General features: G+C 58.6%; 7 protein-coding genes across 7 annotated transcripts; 5 read left to right on the top strand and 2 right to left on the bottom strand.

Moving 5' to 3' along the window:
- Positions 1 to 2,837: 2,837 nt before the first annotated feature.
- Positions 2,838 to 4,026, top strand: BKCO1_400096 (glycoside hydrolase family 43 protein; the record flags this gene model as incomplete). The annotated part of the gene is made up of 2 exons (XM_020275764.1): positions 2,838 to 3,191; positions 3,325 to 4,026. 2 exons carry the CDS (start codon positions 2,838 to 2,840, stop codon positions 4,024 to 4,026), a joined length of 1,056 nt encoding a protein of 351 aa, XP_020134286.1.
- Positions 4,027 to 4,415: 389 nt separating this feature from the next.
- On the bottom strand, positions 4,416 to 7,207 carry BKCO1_400095 (uncharacterized protein; the record flags this gene model as incomplete). Its single annotated transcript, XM_020275763.1, has 5 exons — positions 4,416 to 5,271; positions 5,350 to 5,612; positions 5,661 to 6,432; positions 6,491 to 7,126; positions 7,188 to 7,207. 5 exons carry the CDS (start codon positions 7,205 to 7,207, stop codon positions 4,416 to 4,418), a joined length of 2,547 nt encoding a protein of 848 aa, XP_020134283.1.
- A 595-nt stretch (positions 7,208 to 7,802) lies between these two features.
- Positions 7,803 to 8,636, top strand: BKCO1_400094 (uncharacterized protein; the record flags this gene model as incomplete). The annotated part of the gene is made up of 1 exon (XM_020275762.1): positions 7,803 to 8,636. One exon carries the CDS (start codon positions 7,803 to 7,805, stop codon positions 8,634 to 8,636), a length of 834 nt encoding a protein of 277 aa, XP_020134284.1.
- A 2,335-nt stretch (positions 8,637 to 10,971) lies between these two features.
- Positions 10,972 to 12,015, top strand: BKCO1_400093 (glycosyl hydrolase family 61; the record flags this gene model as incomplete). The annotated part of the gene is made up of 1 exon (XM_020275761.1): positions 10,972 to 12,015. The coding sequence occupies one exon, from the start codon at positions 10,972 to 10,974 to the stop codon at positions 12,013 to 12,015; it is 1,044 nt and encodes a 347-aa protein (XP_020134289.1).
- Positions 12,016 to 13,718: 1,703 nt separating this feature from the next.
- Positions 13,719 to 15,277, bottom strand: BKCO1_400092 (mfs transporter; the record flags this gene model as incomplete). Its single annotated transcript, XM_020275760.1, has 2 exons — positions 13,719 to 14,969; positions 15,026 to 15,277. The coding sequence occupies 2 exons, from the start codon at positions 15,275 to 15,277 to the stop codon at positions 13,719 to 13,721; spliced, it is 1,503 nt and encodes a 500-aa protein (XP_020134290.1).
- A 619-nt stretch (positions 15,278 to 15,896) lies between these two features.
- On the top strand, positions 15,897 to 18,741 carry BKCO1_400091 (lim domain-containing protein; the record flags this gene model as incomplete). The annotated part of the gene is made up of 4 exons (XM_020275759.1): positions 15,897 to 15,972; positions 16,044 to 18,352; positions 18,410 to 18,577; positions 18,643 to 18,741. The coding sequence occupies 4 exons, from the start codon at positions 15,897 to 15,899 to the stop codon at positions 18,739 to 18,741; spliced, it is 2,652 nt and encodes an 883-aa protein (XP_020134287.1).
- A 1,429-nt stretch (positions 18,742 to 20,170) lies between these two features.
- BKCO1_400090 (cercosporin toxin biosynthesis protein) lies at positions 20,171 to 21,607 on the top strand (the record flags this gene model as incomplete). Its single annotated transcript, XM_020275758.1, has 1 exon — positions 20,171 to 21,607. The coding sequence occupies one exon, from the start codon at positions 20,171 to 20,173 to the stop codon at positions 21,605 to 21,607; it is 1,437 nt and encodes a 478-aa protein (XP_020134288.1).
- Between the last annotated feature and the right edge of the window lie 440 nt (positions 21,608 to 22,047).

Here is a 22,047-nt window from a genome sequence, read left to right as displayed (position 1 = left end):
TCAGCCTAGCTGCCTTTGCCCTCGTCGCCCGGGCTGCTTTTGCTCCGGCCATGTGCGCTCCAAGAAGGGCCCATGGCCGTATCTAGACCCTCTGGGCCGTCGATTGGCCCGCTCGCGCCGCAGCGCCATGGCGCAGGCGCGGAAGCCTGTCATGCTTCCGCCGTCCGTCCCTCCCAGCAGCCGTGGTGTTGGGATTGGGCCTTGTGGCCTGAGAGGATCCGTTAGTGGCATGTCCTCTGTCCCTGGCCGCGTACAACGCATTCTTGCATGCCCTCTGGACCTCGCCCTTTGACTCTTTCTCTCTTAGCTGTCATTGTTCATGCTTTCGATTGTTTTCTCTGCGATGCTGCAAACAATGGGAAGAGGCGGCATCATTGGTGCGCGACGGCAACCACACGCCCGGTGGCTGGCAGGGCGACGCCTGTTCGTTGGCTCTTGACCGGCAACCTGCCGCCCTCAACCACGTCAACCGGGCTGGGGGGTTCACGTCATGCACGCAGACCCAAACCAACAACAGCCCGAAGAGTCATATCTGCAGCCGGTCAAGCGCCTGGATTGACCGGTTGCCGTTGAGACCCATGGCGATGACGTTGAGCTGTGGCGGTGCAAGTGCGTGTTGAGTTTTTCGTTCGCCTCCTCTTCCCACTGCGTCCGCAAATAGACACGTATCACGTGGGAAAGGGGAAAGATGGTGAGTCGCACCTTTTGGTCAGAAGAGTCGCGGTCGCAATGCTGTGTCGCTGGGGCCGGATCTCCCGCTATTGTCAGACCCGCGTGTCGGTACGACGGTGCGTTCCAGACATCCGAATGGCCCGTAGCAGCCCTTATATCACACAAGGCGTACTATCAATAGCCGCCTACCACATTGCCGGCTGATTGGCTCGCTCCTCTCGAGGGAGGGTTGTCTTGGAGCGGGCGAGAATGCGACGGCAATATCGTCCCATTGGGTGGTGAGGGCTGAGCACCCGATGATACGATTCCACCAGAGGTGTCGCGTCTCGATTTGACTATGACCTACTATGAGTGAGGCGGGTGGAAATTACTTGCTGGCTGGTACATCAGCGTGCGTATGCGTATGCGTATGCGAGAGCCGCGTCTCGATCCGCAGCGGTGATCACCAGGGGGGGTTGCAAATCCACGAACCAGGAAGATGCCGAACCGCACAGCCAAGCACTCTTTGTCAAGACAGGCGGTGCGACGTTCAACGCAGCTCATTGCACAAGTCATGCTCGCACACGGTCAAGCTTTGGAATTAGCGGAGCTGAAGGCAGCGCGTCCCAGCCCCAGGGCTCAGGGCTTGAGGGGAACCTTTGATGCACCCGTTACACGCGCACACGCGTGGGCGCACGATGACATATCACAAGCTGCGAGTTGCCGCCTGCGGAGACAAGGCATCTGTTACAAGATATGTGTAAGTTGTCAGAAGCAGACAGAATCGGGTGTGTCGTGTCGGCGAAATATGTGTGGCAGGTATTGTATGTCCAGTGCCGTCATCTCTGCCGGGAGCGGAAGAAGAAATGACTGGTCAATTGCTTTTGCCGGATGGAGTATGTGCTGACTAGTTTCTTTTTTCTTTCAGGTGCCGTATAATGCGGAAGCTGGTCTTGGCGGCGCAAAAGAAAGGAGTGTTGTTTTCATCCAGCCATCTCCGAAGTCGTTGCTCGATGTACATACGCTGCTCGAAAGCACGTGGGTATATTTTCATTGAGGCAGTTGATCATTTGCTCTTATGCATGCATTGATTGATGCTATTGGTTGGTGGTACTTGTTGCAGTGGCCTGTGCCATCAACTACCGAAACACAGGTGGACTCTGGATTGACCCAAGCGGTTGAAAAACAAAGCATGCGGTATCATGCAAGATGCTCAATGAGTATTTACACGGCTTGTTTGCGAATGCTTGGCATCCCCTCGGCTGGCTAAACGAAACAGTAGACACGCAGGAACCAGTCTGGGGAAGGACGTCAATGCGAGGGCTGCTGTAGCCGCCAGCGCCCACCACACAGCATAAACGGGAGAAGTCAGGCGTCGTCGCTGAAGCGCAGTGACGGTCGAGCAGATGGGTCTCACGACCCCTGAGCGCTGATCATGAGGCGCCTTGCTGCCGTCTTGCCCTTTATGGGCCAACACCACACCCGGGAAGAGCCGCAATCCCAGGGACTCGCGAGTCAAACTCGGTGCGACATATGATGATCGATCATGTGGATGGCCTAAAAGATGGTTCGCCGAAGCAAGGCAACGGGGACGAGGGCCGACAACGCGACGGCCTGCGCCCACACGATGTTGCTTTCCCGGAGGGCCAGTCGAGAATGGTCAGACGGAAGGTGGTGATGGATTACGTCAACGGCGCTGGGGTTCCTGCTCAATGCTACCCCGCGATTCCCGAATTGGCTTCGGCCCGACGCGGCGCCCCTCACTACACTAACCGCCCACCTCGTGGGCAGACAATACGACACTACACCTGACCGGCCATGCTGCCGTCCAATCGCCATGCGGACCTGCTCGGCTGCTCACCAGTTCTCCCCACTCCGTCGGGGACTGCAACCACGCTATATGGCTCCTCGGCCTCAAGGCGCCCACCGGAGCAAACTGAGGGAGAAAACCTTCGCCCGTCTATCACAACCTTAATCGCCAGTCCAATTATAGAACAACAAACTGTCGCTCTACATTTCCGCCTAAAAACATGACTACCTACTCGCCCACAGCGGAGCCCACTCCACCGGCCCGCCATCGCACGTCACCGGCAATGCCCACCGCCGGCGTGGCATGACCGTGTTTAAGTAGACTTCGCCCTGCCTGGAGAAATACTTCCTTCAAGCCCGCTTCTCAGTCCGACAAGATGAAGTTCTCCCAGCCAGTCCTCGCCGCGCTCTGCGCATCCCTCGCCGCCGCCGCACCCACCTTCCAGACCCTGGACTTCAGCGAGTACACCTCTTCCGCCGTCGGCAAGCGCGCGGATCCGAGCCTCGTCGGCTACCTGGGCGCCTTCTTCCTCGGCGACGAGCCCAGCGTCTATTTCTACCGCAGCAACGGCAACGACCCGCTCTCCTTCTCCGCCCTCAATGGCGGCAACCCCGTCATCACGCCCACGCTCGGCACGGGTGGCGTGAGGGACCCCACCATCATCGCCGGCGGGGGCGACGAGGCCGGCAAGAAGTGGTACATCATCGGGACCGACTTGGATATTGCAAAGGTATACAAATGCTCCGAGTATTTCTTTTGTTCTTTTCAATCCTCTCCAAGACGTATCTCCAAAAAAAATCCCCCCTTCCCTCCCTTGCAAAACACCCAACTCAAAAGAAAAACCCCCACTCACCCACCGACAGACCACCTGGGACGCCGCCCAACGCACCGGCTCGCGCGGCATCCTCGTCTGGGAGTCGACCGACCTCGTCACCTGGACGTCGGAGCGCCTCGTCGCCGTCGAGGACGCGACGGCGGGCATGGTGTGGGCGCCCGAGGCGATCTGGGACGCCGCCGAGGGCAAGTACCTCGTGTACTGGGCGAGCAAGTTCTACGGCGCCGCCGACAGCTCGCACGCGGGCTCGCCCTCGGCCACCAAGATCCGCGCCGCCCACACGAGCGACTTCAAGACCTTCACCGCCCCCGTCGACTACGTCGACTACTCGCCCACCAACGTCATCGACCTGACGTTCCTGCCGCTCGGCGGGGACGCCTACGCCCGCTTCATCAAGAACGAGACCGCCACCAACGTCTTCGCCGAGGTCAGCGCCGACGGCCTCTTCGGCACGTGGACGCGGCCCGGCGGCGCGGGCGCCATCGTCCAGCAGGGCGTCGAGGGCCCCGCCGCGTACTGGGACAACGCAGTCGACGGCAGGGCGTACCTGCTGCTCGACTTCTTCGGCGGCGACGGCTACGCGCCGTTTGTGAGCGACGACGTCGAGGCGGGCGCGGCGGCGTGGGCGGCGGCCGACAAGAGCGCTTGGCCGGCGCAGCTGCGGCACGGGAGCGTGCTGCCGGTCGATCAGGCGGGGTATGATAGGTTGGGGGGTGCGGCGTTTGCTTGAGGTTTGGGTGTGTGTGTGGCGTTCGTGTAGGTACTGTCAATTTGGAATGAATTTTTTTTCGTTGTCGTCTTTTTTTTTTGATTGCCGTTCTATGGCGTTGTCCCTCTTTGCTTTCCCTCACAAGTAAGTGCATGTGAGACATCCCCGGGCAGCCGCGGACCTCGTCGTTCGTTTTCGGGCTGGATGTATGCAGAACAAACACTACATCATCAGCCAGCCCCGTTGTTGTTGTAGGTAGGTATCTCAGGGGAAAAAAGAATTCTAGACTAACAAAACCCAAAACCCAAAACCCAAAACCACGCCAGACTCTAGGCTTCAACAACTAACATACATAACTTACACGTGCCTTCAGCCTCTGTTTTTTTTTTTTCTTTCTTCCCTCCCCTCTTTCACGCATACATATTCCCCGCCACAGGCATATCCACCGGCCCGTCCGAAAGCGCGCAATGCCCCACCTTGACGGCATCATGCCCTCCTCCTCCCGTCGACGTCTGCTGACCGTCGAACTCGACGCCGGGCACGACGCCCCACATGAGCGGCCGCGCCTCGTCCGCGCCCTCCGGCGCGTGACACGCCGCGGCGATGGCGGCGCTGCAGCTGCCGGCGAGCGGCACCCCCGGCGCGAGCCTGCGTGCGCCCAGCGCGGCGGCGAAGGCGACGAGCAGCACGGCGGCGAGGGCCGTCGCCATCATGCCGACGGGCGAGTAGCCGCAGGTGACGGTGCTGACGGCGTCGGAGCCGGACGCGGAGGACGCGACGTGCCAGGGGTCGGTGCCGCCGGCGGGGTCCGCGCCGTCGACCTTGACGATGAAGATGCTCTGGGAGACGAGCCAGTGGAGGAGGCTGGAGAAGAGGGCGAGGGGGAGGGCGAGGCGGTAGGGGATCTGCAGGAAGTAGGTGGAGCGCTGGGCGGAGCCGCGGGCCGGGTGGGAGACGCGCAGCGCGGCGCGGCGCGCGGCGTAGCGCGACCACTCGGCGGCGAGGGAGAGGTTGGTGACGAGGGCGTTGGCGAGGAAGTAGACGGCGGAGAGGAGGGCCTGCGGCAGGTTGGCGATGAGCACGGTCGAGACGATGGCGGCGTCGCCGGAGGACGGCAGCCGCCACCCCGTTATCAGGTTGTAGGGCCCCGCGGTGCCGAGGCCGAGCTCCCAGAGGGAGGCGAAGTCGCCGCGGTCGTACTTTGTCTTCAGCTGCTGCACGCCGTAGCCGAGGAGGCCGAGGACTGCTGTCAGGCAGATGAGATATCTGTGGTGCGTCAAGCTGTGCGCTCGTCGTGTTTCTGAGGCGGTGGGGCTGTGAGAGAAGGTGGTGGTGTATACTCACAAAGTACCGGCGAGGGCCCATCGAGTTTTTCCTGCGGCTAAGCCCTTCCGCTTCCTTCCCGGTTCATATACCCTGGGAGGAAGCGGTTTGCGCGAGAGTCTCGCGGCTTTTGTGGAAGGTTGGGAGAAATCTGCCTTTGTGAGCAGACACATCCCCCTGGTTGTTGGGTCACGGTCCCGGATGAAAGATGCTGCCGCGTCGCCGATGGTGATCAACGGGCTGTCAGTGATTTTCAGGGCAACGGTGATGAGTACGACGGATTTCTAGGCAGTTCAGCTTCACCCGGCATGCACAAGACCACGGCAACTTACGACTGCGTTGAATACGATGACGACGATCAACAGGTTTTTCGCAACGTTCAGAGCACATCCATTCTCCATCTTTTCGCTGATGCAGTAGTCGATCTTGAATCCCCAAACAGTCCATTCAGAGGCGTTCGATCTGACCTGTTGCCAATATCCGTCCTTGCACAGGGATATGTGTCGAGATTCGTCCCACGTATAGCTCGAGTTCTGGGAACACATCCAGTTGAACCAGTTGGTGACGGAGTATCCGTCGCTCGACGAAGCTACAGTATAACTGGTATAGGGGCTGATGGACAAAAGAGTCGAATTGTCAGCGCAACTCACCAGGCGATCGTCTATGGAGACTATGGGCAACGACGAGTTGCTTTCACACTTGGAGGACAAGTTGGAGTCTGGCATATACGAGTCTTCCACAACCATGTCCATCTGCTGGTTTTCTCGAGGCAAAGTAGAGGTGACAAGGACAAGGTTGCGGCGATCGTGAAGGGGGGTCTTGGCGTATTCCTGGATACAGTCGGCATTCTCGAGGCGTTCGAAAAAGGATCCATTCTCTGACACTCCAAGGTCCTTAATCCTGGACTGGATGTGATAGGGGGGCATGTACGGATACAGTCCAGAAACATTGCCCTGGGTGCCGTTGGTCGTCGCTACGGCAATGCTTCTATCATCCGAGAGGAAGGCGTGCGTGTCAAACCAGCCATCTCTTTGGAAATCTTCGGTGGCAAAATAGACTTCGTAAGAATTGTTTGTAATGGACAGAAAAAAGGTTGAGTTGTATCTGGGAGGCGTCAGCGGTGCTGGTGTGGTGCTTTCTGCTGCGGTGCGGGGAGGGTTACAGAAGGTGTAGCGGCACCGAGGATAGCGCCAACAGACACCAGAACAGGATTTTGATGGGCCTGATGAATTGGAAGTTTTTCAAGCTGGGCACGCCGATGTCGAGCCACGTGGCTCTGCGATGGGCGCGGTCGACGTCTGCTCGAGTGGGGGCGGAGAGACACTGCATGCAGTAGTTGCTCGCACCGAGCAGCAGGGTGCTGACGATGTTGATGGCCAGATGGATACCGAGCTGGAGATGTTCCATCTCGGAGCAGTCGCCCTTCCGGATGGTCGCAACGCTCGATTGATGGCCGTATGCGCGGTCGGCCATCGAGGATGTGACGGCGAGGGCGACGACATTGGTGATCAGAGTGCACACACTCAACGCGGCACCAACCGTTACCCCAAAACGCCAACCACTGGGCAGTCGTCGGGTTAAAGGCGCAAACGGCCTTTTGACGTGTGGTCGCAGCGAGGAGGAACGATTCTGGAGAAGAGCGTCTCTGTCGTCGTCGGAAGGGCCAGAGTTTCCTTGGTCTTGAAACGACAGAGAGGAGCCTTCATCTTTGGCCCCTCTTGAGGAGCCCGAGGAGCTGGAGGACCGGGAGGACGGCTCGTATGCATGGCTACGGGGGTCGACGGATAACAGCTCCATGCTAAAACTGCGTTATTCCAACGTGCATGCAGCCACCTGCTCGACCCGGCAGTTGTACTTACCTGGGGTTCGCCTCGTTCATCTTGTGGATGATTGGGATCTCCGAACTGATGAGAGGAAGAAAAGGCAATTCAGGGCTGAGCGACGCTCAGGGTTCCAGTACGTCACTGGTAGCACTTTGGCGGTGTCTAATTTTAGGAATGATCAACAGATCCTTCGATCCTGTTGCTGCACGTCTGACTATTAAGCGATTGGCCCCTTCATCAGCCCCATTTGGCATGGCCGACAACCTTTCTCGCATTGGCTACAACACCAGCTCCTTCTCGAATTTTGTATATACATGTTGCTGAGCGGAATGTGGTTAGAAAAGCGCTGGGCGGCGCATGTGCGTAGAGTGACCAAAAGACAAATCGGCAGTAGAGTGGAAAAGTCAGAAAATTGGCAGCAATGAACTAGCAGAAACAGACGGCCTGAAGCATCCAACCGGAAGGCAGCCATGGCCTTTCATTCGGTATGCATTGCTCTGGCAAGGCAGTCGCAGACTGCAATCACCAAAGGCAGGAACAGACAACTCACCTCTCCGTCCGTCCGCCTCTTCCTCTCTCCCATCCCACCCCCAGTCGCCCATCATTACATCCCAAGATATCAGTACTCCAACCGCCGTTCGTTCGCTCACCATGTCCGACGACCTCGAATCTACGAGGGAACCGCCCGCGATGCAAGCAAACCAGGCATATCAGCCCCAGTCGCTGAACGCCATCTTGGCTAGGGAGGAGGAACGTCCGCGTTCTTCGCCAACACGCGACGATGCCGCCGCCGCCGCCGACAAGGCGTCACACGAAGAGCAACGCAAAGAAGATGAAGTTACAGGGGGGAAAGGTGACAGTGGTGGAGAGAGTGAGAACAAAGGGACAAAACCTTCATTCACTCCCGCACCTCGGACCCCAAGACGTGTCCAACGCAAAGAAGATGAAGTTACAGGGGGGAAAGGTGACAGTGGTGGAGAGAGTGAGAACAAAGGGACAAAACCTCCATTCACTCCCGCACCTCGGACCCCAAGACGTGGCCACCGCGTCTCAGTCACTCCCGCATCTCGGACCCCAAAACGTGCCCACCGCGTCCCAGGCACTCCCGCATCTCGGATCCCAAGACGCGTCCACCGCGTCTCAGTCACTCCTGCAACTCGGATCCCAATACCTGTCCACCGCGTCTCAGGAACGCCGACGGCTTCCGCACCTAGTCCCCGTCGCTACAGAGGGATGTTCAGCGAACGGCCGCCTTTGCTCAGACTGCCGCCACCTGGCTTGGTACGATCCCGGGTGAAACGCACCCCCAGCATTGAATTGTCCACATTCCCACCTCTAACGCAAAGAGACGAATCTCTCGCTCCCAGTGCCAATGATCCGACTTCCGCTCCCATTGACAATCCGGCTTCCCCTCCAAGTCCAACTAGGAGGGACCCTCGTCCTTTGCCTATAGTAACGGACGTCTATTTCATGACGCGGCGATAGGACCTACCAAAGACGTGAAGTTAGCACCGCACCTGGGTAAGTGCAATGTACTGGGAGATTCGAGATGTGTGCGGCATGCACGCATATGAGAGGGCGTGTAAGCGCACCATTGTGCTGGAGAAGGCGCTGTTGTTATGGATTCTGTCTTTTTAGCATTTTTCTTTCTTCTCAAGAGCAACTACGCACGAATAGGCTGGAAGGGGCCGACGCACACAGTCCAATTCGACGGTAGGTAGTCGGTCTACTAGTATCAGCGACGCAAGAGTGAATTTTTCCGCAGCATGTGCAGTTCTCCAAGACTGGGCGAGTGGGCTTCTCGAGATTCTTTCGTCAGGTGTGAAGGCACACGATGGATCTGTCTCCACTGCAGGTTGTCGCCGCTCACAGCGGAAAACCGCAGCCTTCCTTCCGCACCGACGGCCTCGCCTAGTGACGTCCGCTCGTCGAGCACCGCCTACGGGCGAGAGGCGAGAGTGACAGGGCGCAGCTTGGAAAGCACGAGGCGGTCCGGTGGCCCGCGCAGCTCTCTCGTCTCGTGTTGTTTTGCCTCGCCCGAAGGGTAGAAAACGCAAGACGATCACCCGTCTCCATGCCATGCATAGCCACCAAAGCCAGGGCAAGCTGACGGCCACAGGATACGAACATTTGGCGATGTTGATGGAGAAATTTCTGGAGAGAAAACGAATCATGAGGTGGAGAACCGCCGCTGATCGTTTCACAACCAAAAAAAAGAGACAAACGCTTTTCGTCTCAAGTATCGTCTCCAAAGGGAACATCCAGGCTACCTACCTCCAGGGTGGCTCTGGTAATGCCGTTCGATACCTTCGGCAGACCGGAGCCTCTCCGATGAGCATCCCAGACAGACCCACGAAGCTGGGAAGGAAAATGGCGCAAGGATCGGGCTACGGGACGGCTGCACGCAATGGGTCCAATCTTTCTGGAAGAAGAGGCTCCGATCAATAAGGGTCGGGTGGCCGTGAGCAATATGGGGAGATTGGGGTTCAAGTGGGGACAGACAAGAGAGATGGTAGAAATCAATCAAGAACAGAACTGGGTGGGGACAAGAGAAGACGATTTCATGTACCTGAGCAGGCGCGCGGCTCTCTCCATCCAACCAGGAGACGGGGAGGCGGAGTAAAAAAAGGGTTTTTTTGGATCTCTTCTCCTTCGACCGCCAGTGACGTTGATCGCAGGATCAAGGCCCCCCAGGATTCCGCCAGACGCTGGATGAGACGGGCCGCTTGCTGGTTCCAGCGCCTCATGCGTTGTTCTTATACGACCGCTGACCGTTTTTGGTGTCTGGGAGCAACGGAGTTAAGGCGCGGGTGGGTGCACGGCACAGCGCAGTACCTACGATAGCGGCAAGCAACAAACAGCAAGCGACGATGCTGAGAGGTCTGGGCGTTTGACCAGCGCTCTTGGGACAATGCTCGGCGTTGACGAGGAGCAGGCGCGCAGGTGTTGGCGCCGGGGCGTTGCGAAGCGCCGGATGCAGGTCAGGTCAGCGGTGCATGGGGCGGCGATGATCGTTGCCGTTGCGCACTTGGTGTGGAGAAACGGAGATGACTGAGGAAACGAGAAAGGAGGCTGAAGGAGGCCGCCTCGGCGCTCGGTTCCGGGCGCGATGGTCACCCCGCCGGACCAAAATAGGAGCCCTACACGGTGCCTATAGCCATGCGCGCTCTACAGGCGGGCATGAAGCGGGAATATCGCAGTGACGACGCCGCCGCCGGCTCGCTCGGGGAGGAACGCGTGTTTGGCGGCGACGGGGCCCGGCAGACGACGATTTGTGCGGCAGTTGAGAAACAGAGGCGGGCAGCGTCATTGGTGGAGAATGGCGGCGAGCGGCGTGAAACGACTTGGGCGGGATGGAGTTGTTTGAGCTGTAAAGTTGAAACGCAGACGGGGCGCTTTGTAGGCGAGGCCGAACCTGGTTGGTGCGGGCCCCTGCCACTCCCTGCCGTCCATCACCCACTGCCGCTTCTGGACTGCACACCCACTCCACCCTCGAGCCTCCCGCCCATCGCATCCGGTGTCAGGCCCAGCAATCTCCGCGTGCGCTGCTAGCCGACCCGGCTTGAAACCGGCCGACAGCTTCGCGGCCCGCTGCACGACGCCCGCCCGCCCGCGCCTGAGCACCATATAACTCCAGCGCCGCTGCCCGTGAAACATGTTTTTCTCTCCAGCCTTCTCGCTCTGCACATTCTCTCTCTCCTCGCTCGTGGTCGCTGTGCGTCACTCTTTTTGATTGCTTTGCATTCGTCCCTTCTTTGAGCCCCGGTGGTATCATTCCTTCAGACACAGCACCCTTTCGGTCAACACTTCTCTCGACAACATGCAGTTCAGCCTTGCCACTATCGCGGCCGTCGCCGCCATGGTCCCCTCCATCTCGGCCCACTACTGCTTCAACAAGCTGATTGTTGACGGCGCCGTCGTTGACTCTGAGCCCTACCAATACGTCCGCCAGAACACCAACGCCAACTCGCCCGTCACCGACGTCAGCTCCGACGCCCTCCGCTGCAACGTCGGCGGCCTCGACAGCGGCAGCTCCACCAAGACCAAGGAGGTCGCCGCCGGCTCCGAGGTGGGCTTCGTCCTCGACACCGCCATCGGCCACCCCGGCCCCCTCCAGGTCTACATGTCCAAGGCCGACACCACCGCCGCCGCCTACGACGGCTCCGGCGACTGGTTCAAGGTCTACGAGATGGGCCCCGGCGAGATCACCGACGACGGCCTGCAGTGGCTCTCCAACGACATCACCAACTTCACCTTCCCGCTGCCCGCCGAGACCCCCGCCGGCGAGTACCTCCTCCGCGTCGAGCACGTCGGCCTCCACGGCGCCTCCGAGGTCGCCGGCGCCCAGTTCTACATCTCGTGCGCCCAGATCAAGGTCACCGGCTCCGGCTCCGGCTCGCCCGCCCCCACGGTCAAGATCCCCGGCGTCTACACCGGCGAGGAGCCCGGCCTGAAGATCAACATCTACTGGCCCATCCCCACCAACTACACCATGCCCGGCCCCGCCGTCTGGCCCGAGGGCTCCGGCGAAGCTTCTTCCAACAGTACCGGCGCCGTCGCCAGCTCCGCCAGCTCCGCCGCCTCGCAGGTCGCCCAGGCCGTCGCCGCCAGCACCCCCACCCTCCAGGTCATCTCGACCCCGCTCGTCGTGCCCACCCCCGCCTTCACCCCGCTCTTCACTCCCCCCGCCGGCAACGGCGGCGGCGCCGCCGTCCCCACCCCCATCTCCACCCCCAGCACCGGCACCGGCAGCTCCGTCCAGAAGTACGGCCAGTGCGGCGGCTCCAACTACAAGGGCAGCACCGGGTGCGCGTCCGGCCTGAGCTGCAAGGCCTGGAACGACTACTACAGCCAATGCGTGTAAAAGTGTTCGTTTGTTTCCCCCCAAACGAACGTACGTGGTTGTCGGGACAAGGGACGAAGAAATGATGAATATTGGTTGGGAAATTAGGGGGTTGAGGTTTGGTGGAAAAATCGTATTGCGGATCGGTTTCAGTCTTCTTCTGAACGGCGCATACCTACTCCCCCCTCTGGTTCTGTACAGTTTTGGGACCATGGGCTTCGTGTTTATTTCTCGAGAAATTATTTGTAAATATGACGGTGTTGATTGAAATATATCGTGTGAGGAGAGACAGCTGATTGTTCTGTACTGCAATGTGACCAGCCCAAATATGAGAATTTGAGACCGTACAATCGCAGTGGGTTGAGGAAAGAAGTTGATCCACGTACACGTCTTGTATCTGAGTGAATTTGCATGGTTTCAATACTCGAATTTACATCCGGATGTCTGCTTCAGCTACTCATGAAGAGAATCGTCGTTTTACAGTACGACTACGTCAGCATACTTTCTTCACCTCGTAGGTCAAGTTTCTTCGTCGCCGACTGGAACAGATTAGATGTATGATAAAATTGAGACTGGCGTATGCTATCGTTTACTAAGTGAGTAACTCTGAGTCCGCTGTGACATGTGACCTTGCGCAATCGTTGTTCAGCTGGGGGCTGCGTTCACTTCAAATAACTTCGATTTAGAAGCTTTGTATTTAGCTTTGATGTTCACAGTCCTAGGGGAGCTGGACTTGAATAACGGCGACTTCTTTGGCTTTCCTTTTTTTCTTTTCTCTTCGCTGTAATAAGAAAAAAAGACGTAGCTGACAGCCGCGGTTGCAATATTCAGCAATGATAAACTGCATCATTCACTCTTGGTCAAGTTCGGCATCAACATCTCCCATCGTGATCGAAATTATGGGCAAATCAATATCCGTGGATGCTGGAAAATGTTGGCCATGCTGACGTTTTCGGAAGGGATGCTCTACTATTTTCTGCTTCTCCTGGTTCACTTTCCAACTGTGACTATGATCTCGCTACGAGTTTTCGAGCGTGAAAACGAAGTTACCGCGCATCCAGAATTCCCTCAGCAATTCTCATGCTGACAACTTTCACGCGTTCTCGAAGCCTCAAACCATCCCAGCCTTCCCCCTTCACTTCGGCGTCGATGGAACAACTTCTGTATCACCGATCTTCTGTCCCTTGCCTTCGTACCTCCACCTGCTCATGTATGCTGGTGCCTTTCCAATACCTCCCTTCCTCGTTGGATCCACCCCCACCAAAACACTTGTAACACGGTCAACATGAGCGCCACACGTCCAATGAGATGGGATGCAGGAGTGCTTAGGAAAGGTGAGAAATGTGGGTGAGGATGAAGATGTAGGTTGGGTCCGAGTGCCACTCGGGGAGCATGGGGTTGTGTAGGTTAAGTAGGAGGTGGATGTGTTGGCGGGGAAGGATGGGCTGGCGCGGCATTGCTGGTTTGGGACGCATCTTCTTTTGAACGATGTGGGCTTGCAATGTCAATTGTTTGGTTGATATTTGGTTGTTGCATTTATATGGGATCGAGGCATCACCGATCGCTGCCAGAGTCGTGGCAAAGTCTCAGGGCTCGGAAAGCACCCGGATCGCAATCCCTCGCTTTGACCTGATGGTGAATTAAAGTAAAGATTTTTAGGTTCTACGGCATCGGTGTTGTGTATTTACTACCTCAAACTTTTTCTATGAATAACGACTCGACGTCTACACCCTCTTCAGCATTACCATTCTTTTCAGGAAATGACTCTTCACAGCAGAGTCATTTTCGTGCGCCACTTCCCCAACAGCATGATCGGACACCGGATTGACACTGCCTTCAGACTCATTCTTTTCTGCAGCCAACTGCTCCATCTCACCAATTTTCCATGCTCTTAGCAACCACATGAAGCCCGCAGCTCCAATGTACATGAACCCAGTGAATATCTGAGCCCCAAGGTAATTACCGTGATTGGTCGCCGTGATTTGCAGGGCAATAGCTTCAGAAAAGGTTGTAGGAAGCACAAGGACAATCCAAGTGATGGATAAAGCTGCCGGCAGGTCGGCCATACCGACAGCCTCAGTCGTGACCGGGGCAACGACAGCCCAATAAGTTCCGGCAACCATGCCAACGATCAAGGCGAAGAAGATCATGACGCCATAGCTCTTTGCGAAGATCCAGATGACGAGGGAGAACAGGCCAGCCATGAAGGTCATGACGGAGGCCATGTTCATTCGGCCGACATTGTCACTAAAATAGCCGATTGGCGGCCGGCCAAGCGCTTGACCGAGGTTGAGCACGGCGCCGATGACAGAGCCCTGGTGTGCCGACAAGCCGATACCGCCCTGGGCGTAATTAGGCAGCGAGAATAGCAGCACAATGTAGCCTAGCATGCTGAGAAAACCAAAGCCCAAGAGCAACAGAAACTCGGGCCTGCGGAAGAGGCGGTAGTCGAAGGCAAGTTGGGAAGAGCCGATCTTTTTATTCCGGTCCTTGATGAGGAGGGCGCAGGCGGTGTTGACGGTGAATGCACAAATGCCGAGGATGCGGAAGGCCCAGCCCAGACTGATGCGCTGTATCATGGCATTGGTCGCGAGTGAGTACATCAAGCCGCCCAGTCCAGAGCCCGAGGCGGCAATACCGTTGGCAAAGCTGCGCCGCGTCGTAAACCACTGCGGCGTCACCCCAACAGAACCTACGAAGAGAAAGCCCATTCCCCAGCCAAAACACACGCCCTGGCTCAGGAAGAGCTGCCATATCTCTTTTGCAAAGGATGCTCCAATCAGGGACAGCGTCTCAAAGAAGACTCCAATAAGAAGCGTCACGCGAGTCCCAAAACGGCGAGTGGTCATGGTGGCGAGGGGCGAGACGAACAAAGCTTGCGAGATGGACAGGCCACCGACGAAGGCGAAGTCGAGGCGGGTTGCGCCTGGGAAGACATTGTTGGATAGATAATGGGCCAGGAAGACGCCGTAACTCTGGGGGAAGCCATCAGCATCTGGGCAAAATATGGCTTGCGGAGAGGAGAACGCACGCTGTTCAAACCCCAGGTGTGGGCGTTGATCCAGAAGGTGGCGGCGCAGCACACCCATCCATAGCCGCCGTTGGGTGGCACGTCGGGTGCGGGTGCGGGCGTGGGCGGCGGTGCGGCAGCCGATGGCAGGCAGTCGTCCAAATTCCGGCCTGGCTCGTCCAAATTCTTGTCCTGCTCTTCATTCTTCTCCGACAGGGTGGCGATGGAGGGCTCGCGGGTCGGCGACACGTCGTCTGCGGCAGGCGAGGCCATGGCGGGGCGAGGGGGCAGGCGTTAGCACTCCATGCTGGCCGAGGAGCGGTCTTTTACGTAGTCAATGGCGCGGTTGGAGCAAGCGGCGAATTCGGCAATAAGACAGCGGTGCCGCTCTGCCGCCGGGATCGTCCCTCGATCCTCCCGCCCACCCCACAGCTGCCCAGACCGGCAGTGTTGGCGTAGCATCACGAGGCCGCCGTTGGTAAGCCGAAGGATTGCGCGGTGCCAGAAGGGTGGATGGAAGCCGGGGAAGTCTGCACCAGGCGGGCCTGGCGGGGCGGAGGTGAGGAGTGGGCAGGGTGTAGGGCTGACGGGCGTCTGTCAGGGCTGGAACACAGCTGTTGCTGCGACGACCGAGCACAACACCACCTCACCGGCTTGGCGGCACGTACCTGAGGCCAGCAGTCACTGTCCCCGCCCTTCCCCCAGTCGCCGTGCCCTCCACGTATCCCTCCATTCGCTCGCTTGACCGCTCCAATCCCCCTCCACAAACCCAGCGCTTCGCCGCACCTCCAGCGCCTGTCTGCCGCGTCACATCCTCCAACGCACCTCGTGCCACCCCGACCGCCGCAGCCCGACCCGCCGCCCGCCCAGCATTCCGCCCAAGCCGCCCAGCATGCTGTCGCGCTCGCGCAGTAAGGACAAGGGCAGCAACATCCCTGGGCCCACCTACATGAACAACGAGCAGGTCGGTCAGTACTCCTCATTCTTGCGCCGAAACACCCAGCCACCGCGAAGAAACGTGCCAACCGTGCTTGACCAGGCAACTTCCTGAGTGACATCCGCAACAACCGGCCCCAACGCCCTAATGGCTCGCGCCCGCTGCCCGCCTCGCCGCTGGGCTCTCTCCGCTCCTCGAGAACCTTCGGCTCCGCGACTCCTGAGCCTCAGGCCCCGCCGACCTTGACGCCGACCAAGGCCCAGCCACCTCGAAGCACCAGCGCACTCTCACACCGCGACATGTTCTCGTCGCCCAGCAAGGGCTCGCTGCGCGAGAGGCTTGCCCCGCGTGCTTCCTCCAGCCTGGGCCGCCCTCTTGTGCGGGATCCGTTCAAGCGCTCGGCCTCGCGGAACTCGCAGCAACCCGAGACGCCGAAGCCGCCAAAGCAACCGCCGCAACCGGACCCGGCGACGATTGAGCGCTCCGTCTCCCGGACTTCTACACGCTCGACAAGCGGCGAGCAGCGCCGCTCATACCGGGAAAGCGGTGCCCGATGGATGGAGCGGCAGGAGGTTGCCTCGCTCAGGAAGGCCCTGGAGGACATGGACGCGACCGACGAGCAGAGGATATTCACGGCCGCTCAGGACGAGGCCGCCGAGCTGGTTTGGAAACATCAGAACCCCAAGGCTGCTGTTCGGAGTCCCGATGCGCCCTACAGCTACACGGCCCACTTGAAGAAAGGGAGCCACGCCCGAGCTCAAAGCTATGACGCCCCCTCGCCACAGTCCAGCGCCAGTGGCCGCAACAGCTCGCTCAGCAGCCGCGGCTCCAGCTCCTCATCCGTAAAAGTGCACGACTTCGTGATCGCCAAAAAGGACGATAAGCTCAAGTCCAAAAAGGAAGTCGACGCGCACGCACACTCCTCCAAGACCATGGAATCGCCCCTGCAGTCTCCCACCAAGGGCCATGTCGCGTTCGAAGTCCCCAACCCCCGACGCCGGAGCAGCGGATCTAAGAGAAAACTCAGTGCCAGCCTGTTCCAAAACCCAAACGACAAGATCTACGAGGAGCCCGAGGAGCCTACTCCGACTGCATCGCCCGAGCAGAAACCCGTGCCGCCGTCGCCCTCGAAGCTGCCAATCCACACACGCAGGAACCCCTTTTCGCGCATCCAGTTCGGCCGCGACAACTTGACCCGCTCGAGCACCGATCCGCAGGCTACTGCTACCATGAAGAAGTTTGACAGGTTCGAGATTCATAGGAATGAGCCGACTCAGTCGCGCAACCCAGCGTACACATCCAATGAGAATGTACCCGTCACCCCTACGCAGGCCCAGAATCCTGCGGCAAGTTCCCCAGAGGAATCGCCTGTCAAAATGAAAGAAGGCAAGGAGATTCGGGCTGATGATATTCGTGCAGCCACGAGCATGAGGTTCAAGGACAGAAGCCCGAAGTTGCCCACGCCAAGCATGGTCAGTGATAGTCCGGGACGCCCGATCGTCAGCTTCCAGTCGGGCTACAAGCCGAAAGAAGTCGCGCTCAAGGAGGAGCAAGCAAAAGCAATGATTGAGATGAAGTCTCCTGAGCCCAGTCATGAGCCCAAGTCCTACCCTCCGAGCCCGCCTAAGAATGCAAGTGCACCCGTCGTGCCGACTATAAACATGCCGGACGAGCCATTTGGGAAGAGGAGGGGCCCATCAATCCCTTCGATTCCAGAAATCAATGTTCCTGATGACCCTCCCCGTTCGAGGCCCCAGCGGTCCGGTGCACCACCTATTCCCACCATCTCAGTTGGCAACACCCCTGCCGTTCCCTCAATCAACGTGTCCAACCCCCCGAGCATCAACGTTTCCGATCGCTCAGCGAGGCCGCTTCCCACGATCAATGCGCCCTCTTCCGGCTCTGCACGACCTCTTCCCGACCCGAGAGTGGCGCAGAATGGTCGTCCCGCTCCTCGCAAGGCGATCACGGCACCTAATTCTTTGCCAAAGGGCCATTGGACACCTTCTGGTGGCGTTCGAACCTCGGCTCTCTGCGATTCCTGTGCCCTTCCTATTGCCGGTCGTACCGTGAGTGCCGGCGGTGCTCGCTTCCATCCGGAATGCTTCCGCTGCCACCACTGTGGAGAGGGACTCGAGTGCGTCGCCTTTTACCCGGAGCCGAACGGCAGGCGCGAGGAACGTCTTGATCGCATCAACAGGCGCAGGAATGGTGAGGACTTGGAGGCTGTGCAGGGTTGCAGCGAGGAGGAGGATGGCGACGAGGGGCTGCGGTTCTATTGCCACTTGGACTACCATGAGTTCTTCAGCCCGAGATGCAAGAGCTGCAAAACACCCATCGAGGGGGAGGTCATCGTGGCGTGCGGTGCCGAGTGGCACGCCGGCCACTTCTTCTGCGCGGAGTGCGGCGACGTGAGTATCAACTCTTCCAAGCCTGATCGACCGATGAAATGCTGACGATATGCGTAGCCCTTCGACTCTTCGACTCCTTTTGTCGAGAAAGACGGCTATGCCTGGTGCGTCAACTGCCACACCAACCGCTACTCGACCAAGTGCAAGAAGTGCCGCAAGCCGGTCACAGATACCGTGCTGAAGGCACTCGGGTTCGAGTGGCACCCCAACTGCTTTGTGTGCACGGTAAGTGACCCTTTCCTATATCTGCTTGTTAGTCGTGTACATTTCGCTGACTGCTTTTTCATCAGGAATGTTCGGGTGAGTTCGTGGACGGCAGGTACTTCCTCCGTGGCGAGGAGAAGAATCCCGTCTGCGTCAAGTGCGAGGAGCGGAGGCTCAAGGCTTAAAAAGGGATAATTTCTGGTGGTCATTGGCTTGTAATGTCTCCGGTCGAGGTTTTCACTTCTCTTATGTGTTCTCCCCTTTCCATTTTTCTTTTCTCCCTTCCATTCATTTGGTGCTTCTTCGCTCTATTACTACTGCATTGCCCTGGTTTTGCTTCACATTGCCCTGCGACTTTTCTGCATTACTTCGTCGGTTCCCCTATTTCCTTTTATGCACTTTTAATTGTACGAGTTCGGGAAAGCGGGCGCTGGGTGTATGATTGGCGTTGGTGTTTGGTAGCGCCTCGTAGGGTTTTGAGGATTGGTTGAGTTTGATCATCGATGCCTGTAAGATCCGAAATGAATAGCTTGAACCATAAATAAATAGATGCCGTATTGCTTTCTAATGACATTTCTTGTAATGGTTTCTTTTTTACACCATGTGCGTAACAGGTATCCTTTCTGCTGATTTGAACTATGAGATATGACGACCTTGATCCGACGAGAAACTTAGGGTGGATGAAAAGAGGACGCAATGGCGACATGGGAACTAACATCCTATGTAGACGTCACCCACTCACCGTGAAATCTGCAAGCTAGAAGAACGGGCGAGTCGTGTTCAAGGATCCGATATCATACATACATACGAGCCCGCTCGGGAGTCACTGTCATCCATCCTCCGCATGATGTGTGCGTGTCAGGCAGACACTTGACTTCTCAACCCCGCCACGGCCCGAGACTTGCGTGTCACGGCGGAGCCTTCGGGCCCGACGGGACGTGACTTGTCCTTCTTGCTCGGGGACGCTAGTCCGCCGCGAGGAATCCTCCGGCCCCCACGCTTTGCACAGTACGGCTAACGGGACGCGTTTGTTCAGGATCCCATCGCATGCGATAGGTGAATGGGGGCTGTCTATCTCGTTCGCGGCGCACGGAGGAGGCGGAGGCGGAGACGGGGAGTCGAGTCGTAGGTGACGGCGTGTCAGCATGGTTGATACCTGCAGGACGGATGGAAGGGCGCAAGTATATAAGCACACCGGCGCCTGATGCTGGTGTTGGAAATGGCCACACTAGCAAGACAAGGAGAACGGAACCGACCAAGCCTTTTTGCGATCGAAGCTTAGCGGAGTTAAGCTTCAGTCATCTTGTCCCACCAGAATCACATCCATTGTCGTCATTTCTTCGCCTTCGCCTTCTTGTTCCCTACCGCCCTCAAACACATAGCCTTTCGGATCTTACCGCTACCTTCCTACCTACCCACCGACCAATCGACCAATCAGCCTACCAATCGACCAATCAACTAGTCAGCCTACCAACCAACCAACCAACCCACCAGCCAGCCAACCAATCAGCGAACAGACCGACCAATCAACCAACCCAATCCCCTTCACCTTACCTCACTCCCCCAATCGAGAACAAAAAAAGAAAAAAAAAGAGAAAGAAAAACAAGAAAAAAATGCCTCAACCCGCCCAACCCCAACCCCAGTCCCAACCCCCGCAACCCCTCCCAATCCTCATCATCGGCGCCGGCCTGGGCGGCCTCCTCCTCGCCCAAGGCCTCCTGGCGCACAACAACAACAACAACGCCAATCCCATCCCCTTCGCCATCTACGACCGCGACGCCGCGCCCGCCGCCCGCCCCCAGGGGTACCGCATCCGCGTCGCGGGCGGCGCGGGCATCGCCGCGCTCGAGGACACGCTGCCGCCGGCCGTGTTCGCGCGGTTCGAGGAGACGTGTGCGCGGGTGGAGCTGCGCGGCGGGGGTGGGGGTGGAGGGCCGGGTGGGCCGGGCCGGTCGGTGGATGCGAGGACGGCGGGGGAGCGGGAGGGGGAGGGGCAGCAGCAGCGTGGCGGGCATGGCCATGGTCATGGTCATGGTCATAGGGGAGGAGGGATGGACGAGGCGCGGGAGAAGCGCGTGAGGGAGGCGATGGGGGCGGGGGGGAGGAGGCCGTATACGCCGGATCGGGCGGCGCTGAAGGGGGTGTTGATGGAGGGGGGTGTGGGGGAGAGGGTGGTGTGGGGGAAGGCGTTTGAGGGGTATGATGTCGAGGAAGGGGGAGAAGAAGAAGGTGGGGGGAAGGTGGTGGTCGCGCGGTTTGCGGACGGGTCGACGGCGAGGGGGTGTCTGCTCGTGGGGGCGGATGGCGCGCGCAGTCGGGTGAGGAGGCAGTTTTTGAGGGACGGGGCGCTGCGGCCGGTTGATACGCGGGGGCGGCTCGTGTACGGGAAGACGGTGTTGAATGGCGGTGAGGGGGGAGTGGAGGGGAAGATGTCGGAGGGGCTGTTGGAGCGGGGGATGAGGGTGGTCGAGGACAAGGGGAGGGCGGATGGCGGGCCGGTGACATGCTTGTACGAGGCTGTCCGGTTTCCGCAGAGGGGGGAGGTCGAGGGGTGCCCAGAGGAAGATTATGTGTACTGGGTGTTGGTGTCGAGGAAGGAGGTTTTCGGCGTGGACGACGAAGCGTTGGGACGCATGTCAAGTGAGGAGGCAAGGAAACTGGCGTTGGACATCACCAAGGAGTGGCATCCGCAGCTGCGCGCACTGTTTGAACTGGCAGATCCGAGCCAGACGGCTGCGATGCGTGTGCTTAGTATGCGGCCGGAGTTAGCGTCTTGGGAGCCGCTGAGGGAGCCGGTGACGCTGCTTGGAGATGCGGCGCACGTCATGTCGCCGTCTGGAGGGGTGGGTGCGGTGACAGCGTTTCGTGACGCGGCGGGCTTGACCAAGGTGCTGGTGGAGAATGGAGGCCGGGTGTCGGCAGAGAGTATTGGAAAGTACGAAGACGCGATGAGGAAGTATGCGAAGGAGGCGATTGAGCAGTCGCGGCAGGGTGGCGTCAGGTTCTTCAACCACCCTCCGTTTGAGGAGTGTGAGTCGGTCGATGCTTGAGGGTCGGATCGAGCTAGATTAGATTGGTACGCTGTTTTAGGTAATGCATGTCTTCAGTGATGGATGCACTCTGTTCGTTGAACCCGACCATGATGCGGCTTCGCAAGAGCCCAGAGCTACCCAGACGGAATCAGGCCGCGCTGTTCGGAGAGATGGTCTCAAGCCCGAAAGCCGGTGTACGCAGCACAATGGCTGAGACACGGATGAGTTGTGGATGGAGACTGGAGTTAAGATGACATCAAGAGGCCGAGCGGCGGCTGTAACGGATTTAAGTTTGCGGGGCGCGTCTTGCTCGCAAAAGCTTCCCGCTGCTCCTCATGCACGCAAACCCTGGATCCCCAGATTCAGGGCCTCGATCAGGCAAGCGCATCCTTCAGGTTCGGTTGCCGGAAATACATGTGAGTATGCCGATTAACGCCGGCTCGCCAGTTGGCTCAGCT

Source organism: Diplodia corticola, assembly GCF_001883845.1.
Source record: "Diplodia corticola strain CBS 112549 chromosome Unknown scaffold4, whole genome shotgun sequence".
Taxonomy (NCBI): domain Eukaryota; kingdom Fungi; phylum Ascomycota; class Dothideomycetes; order Botryosphaeriales; family Botryosphaeriaceae; genus Diplodia; species Diplodia corticola.
The sequence above is the reverse complement of the archived record's forward strand: the minus strand, read 5'-3'. Positions and strand labels throughout refer to the sequence as shown.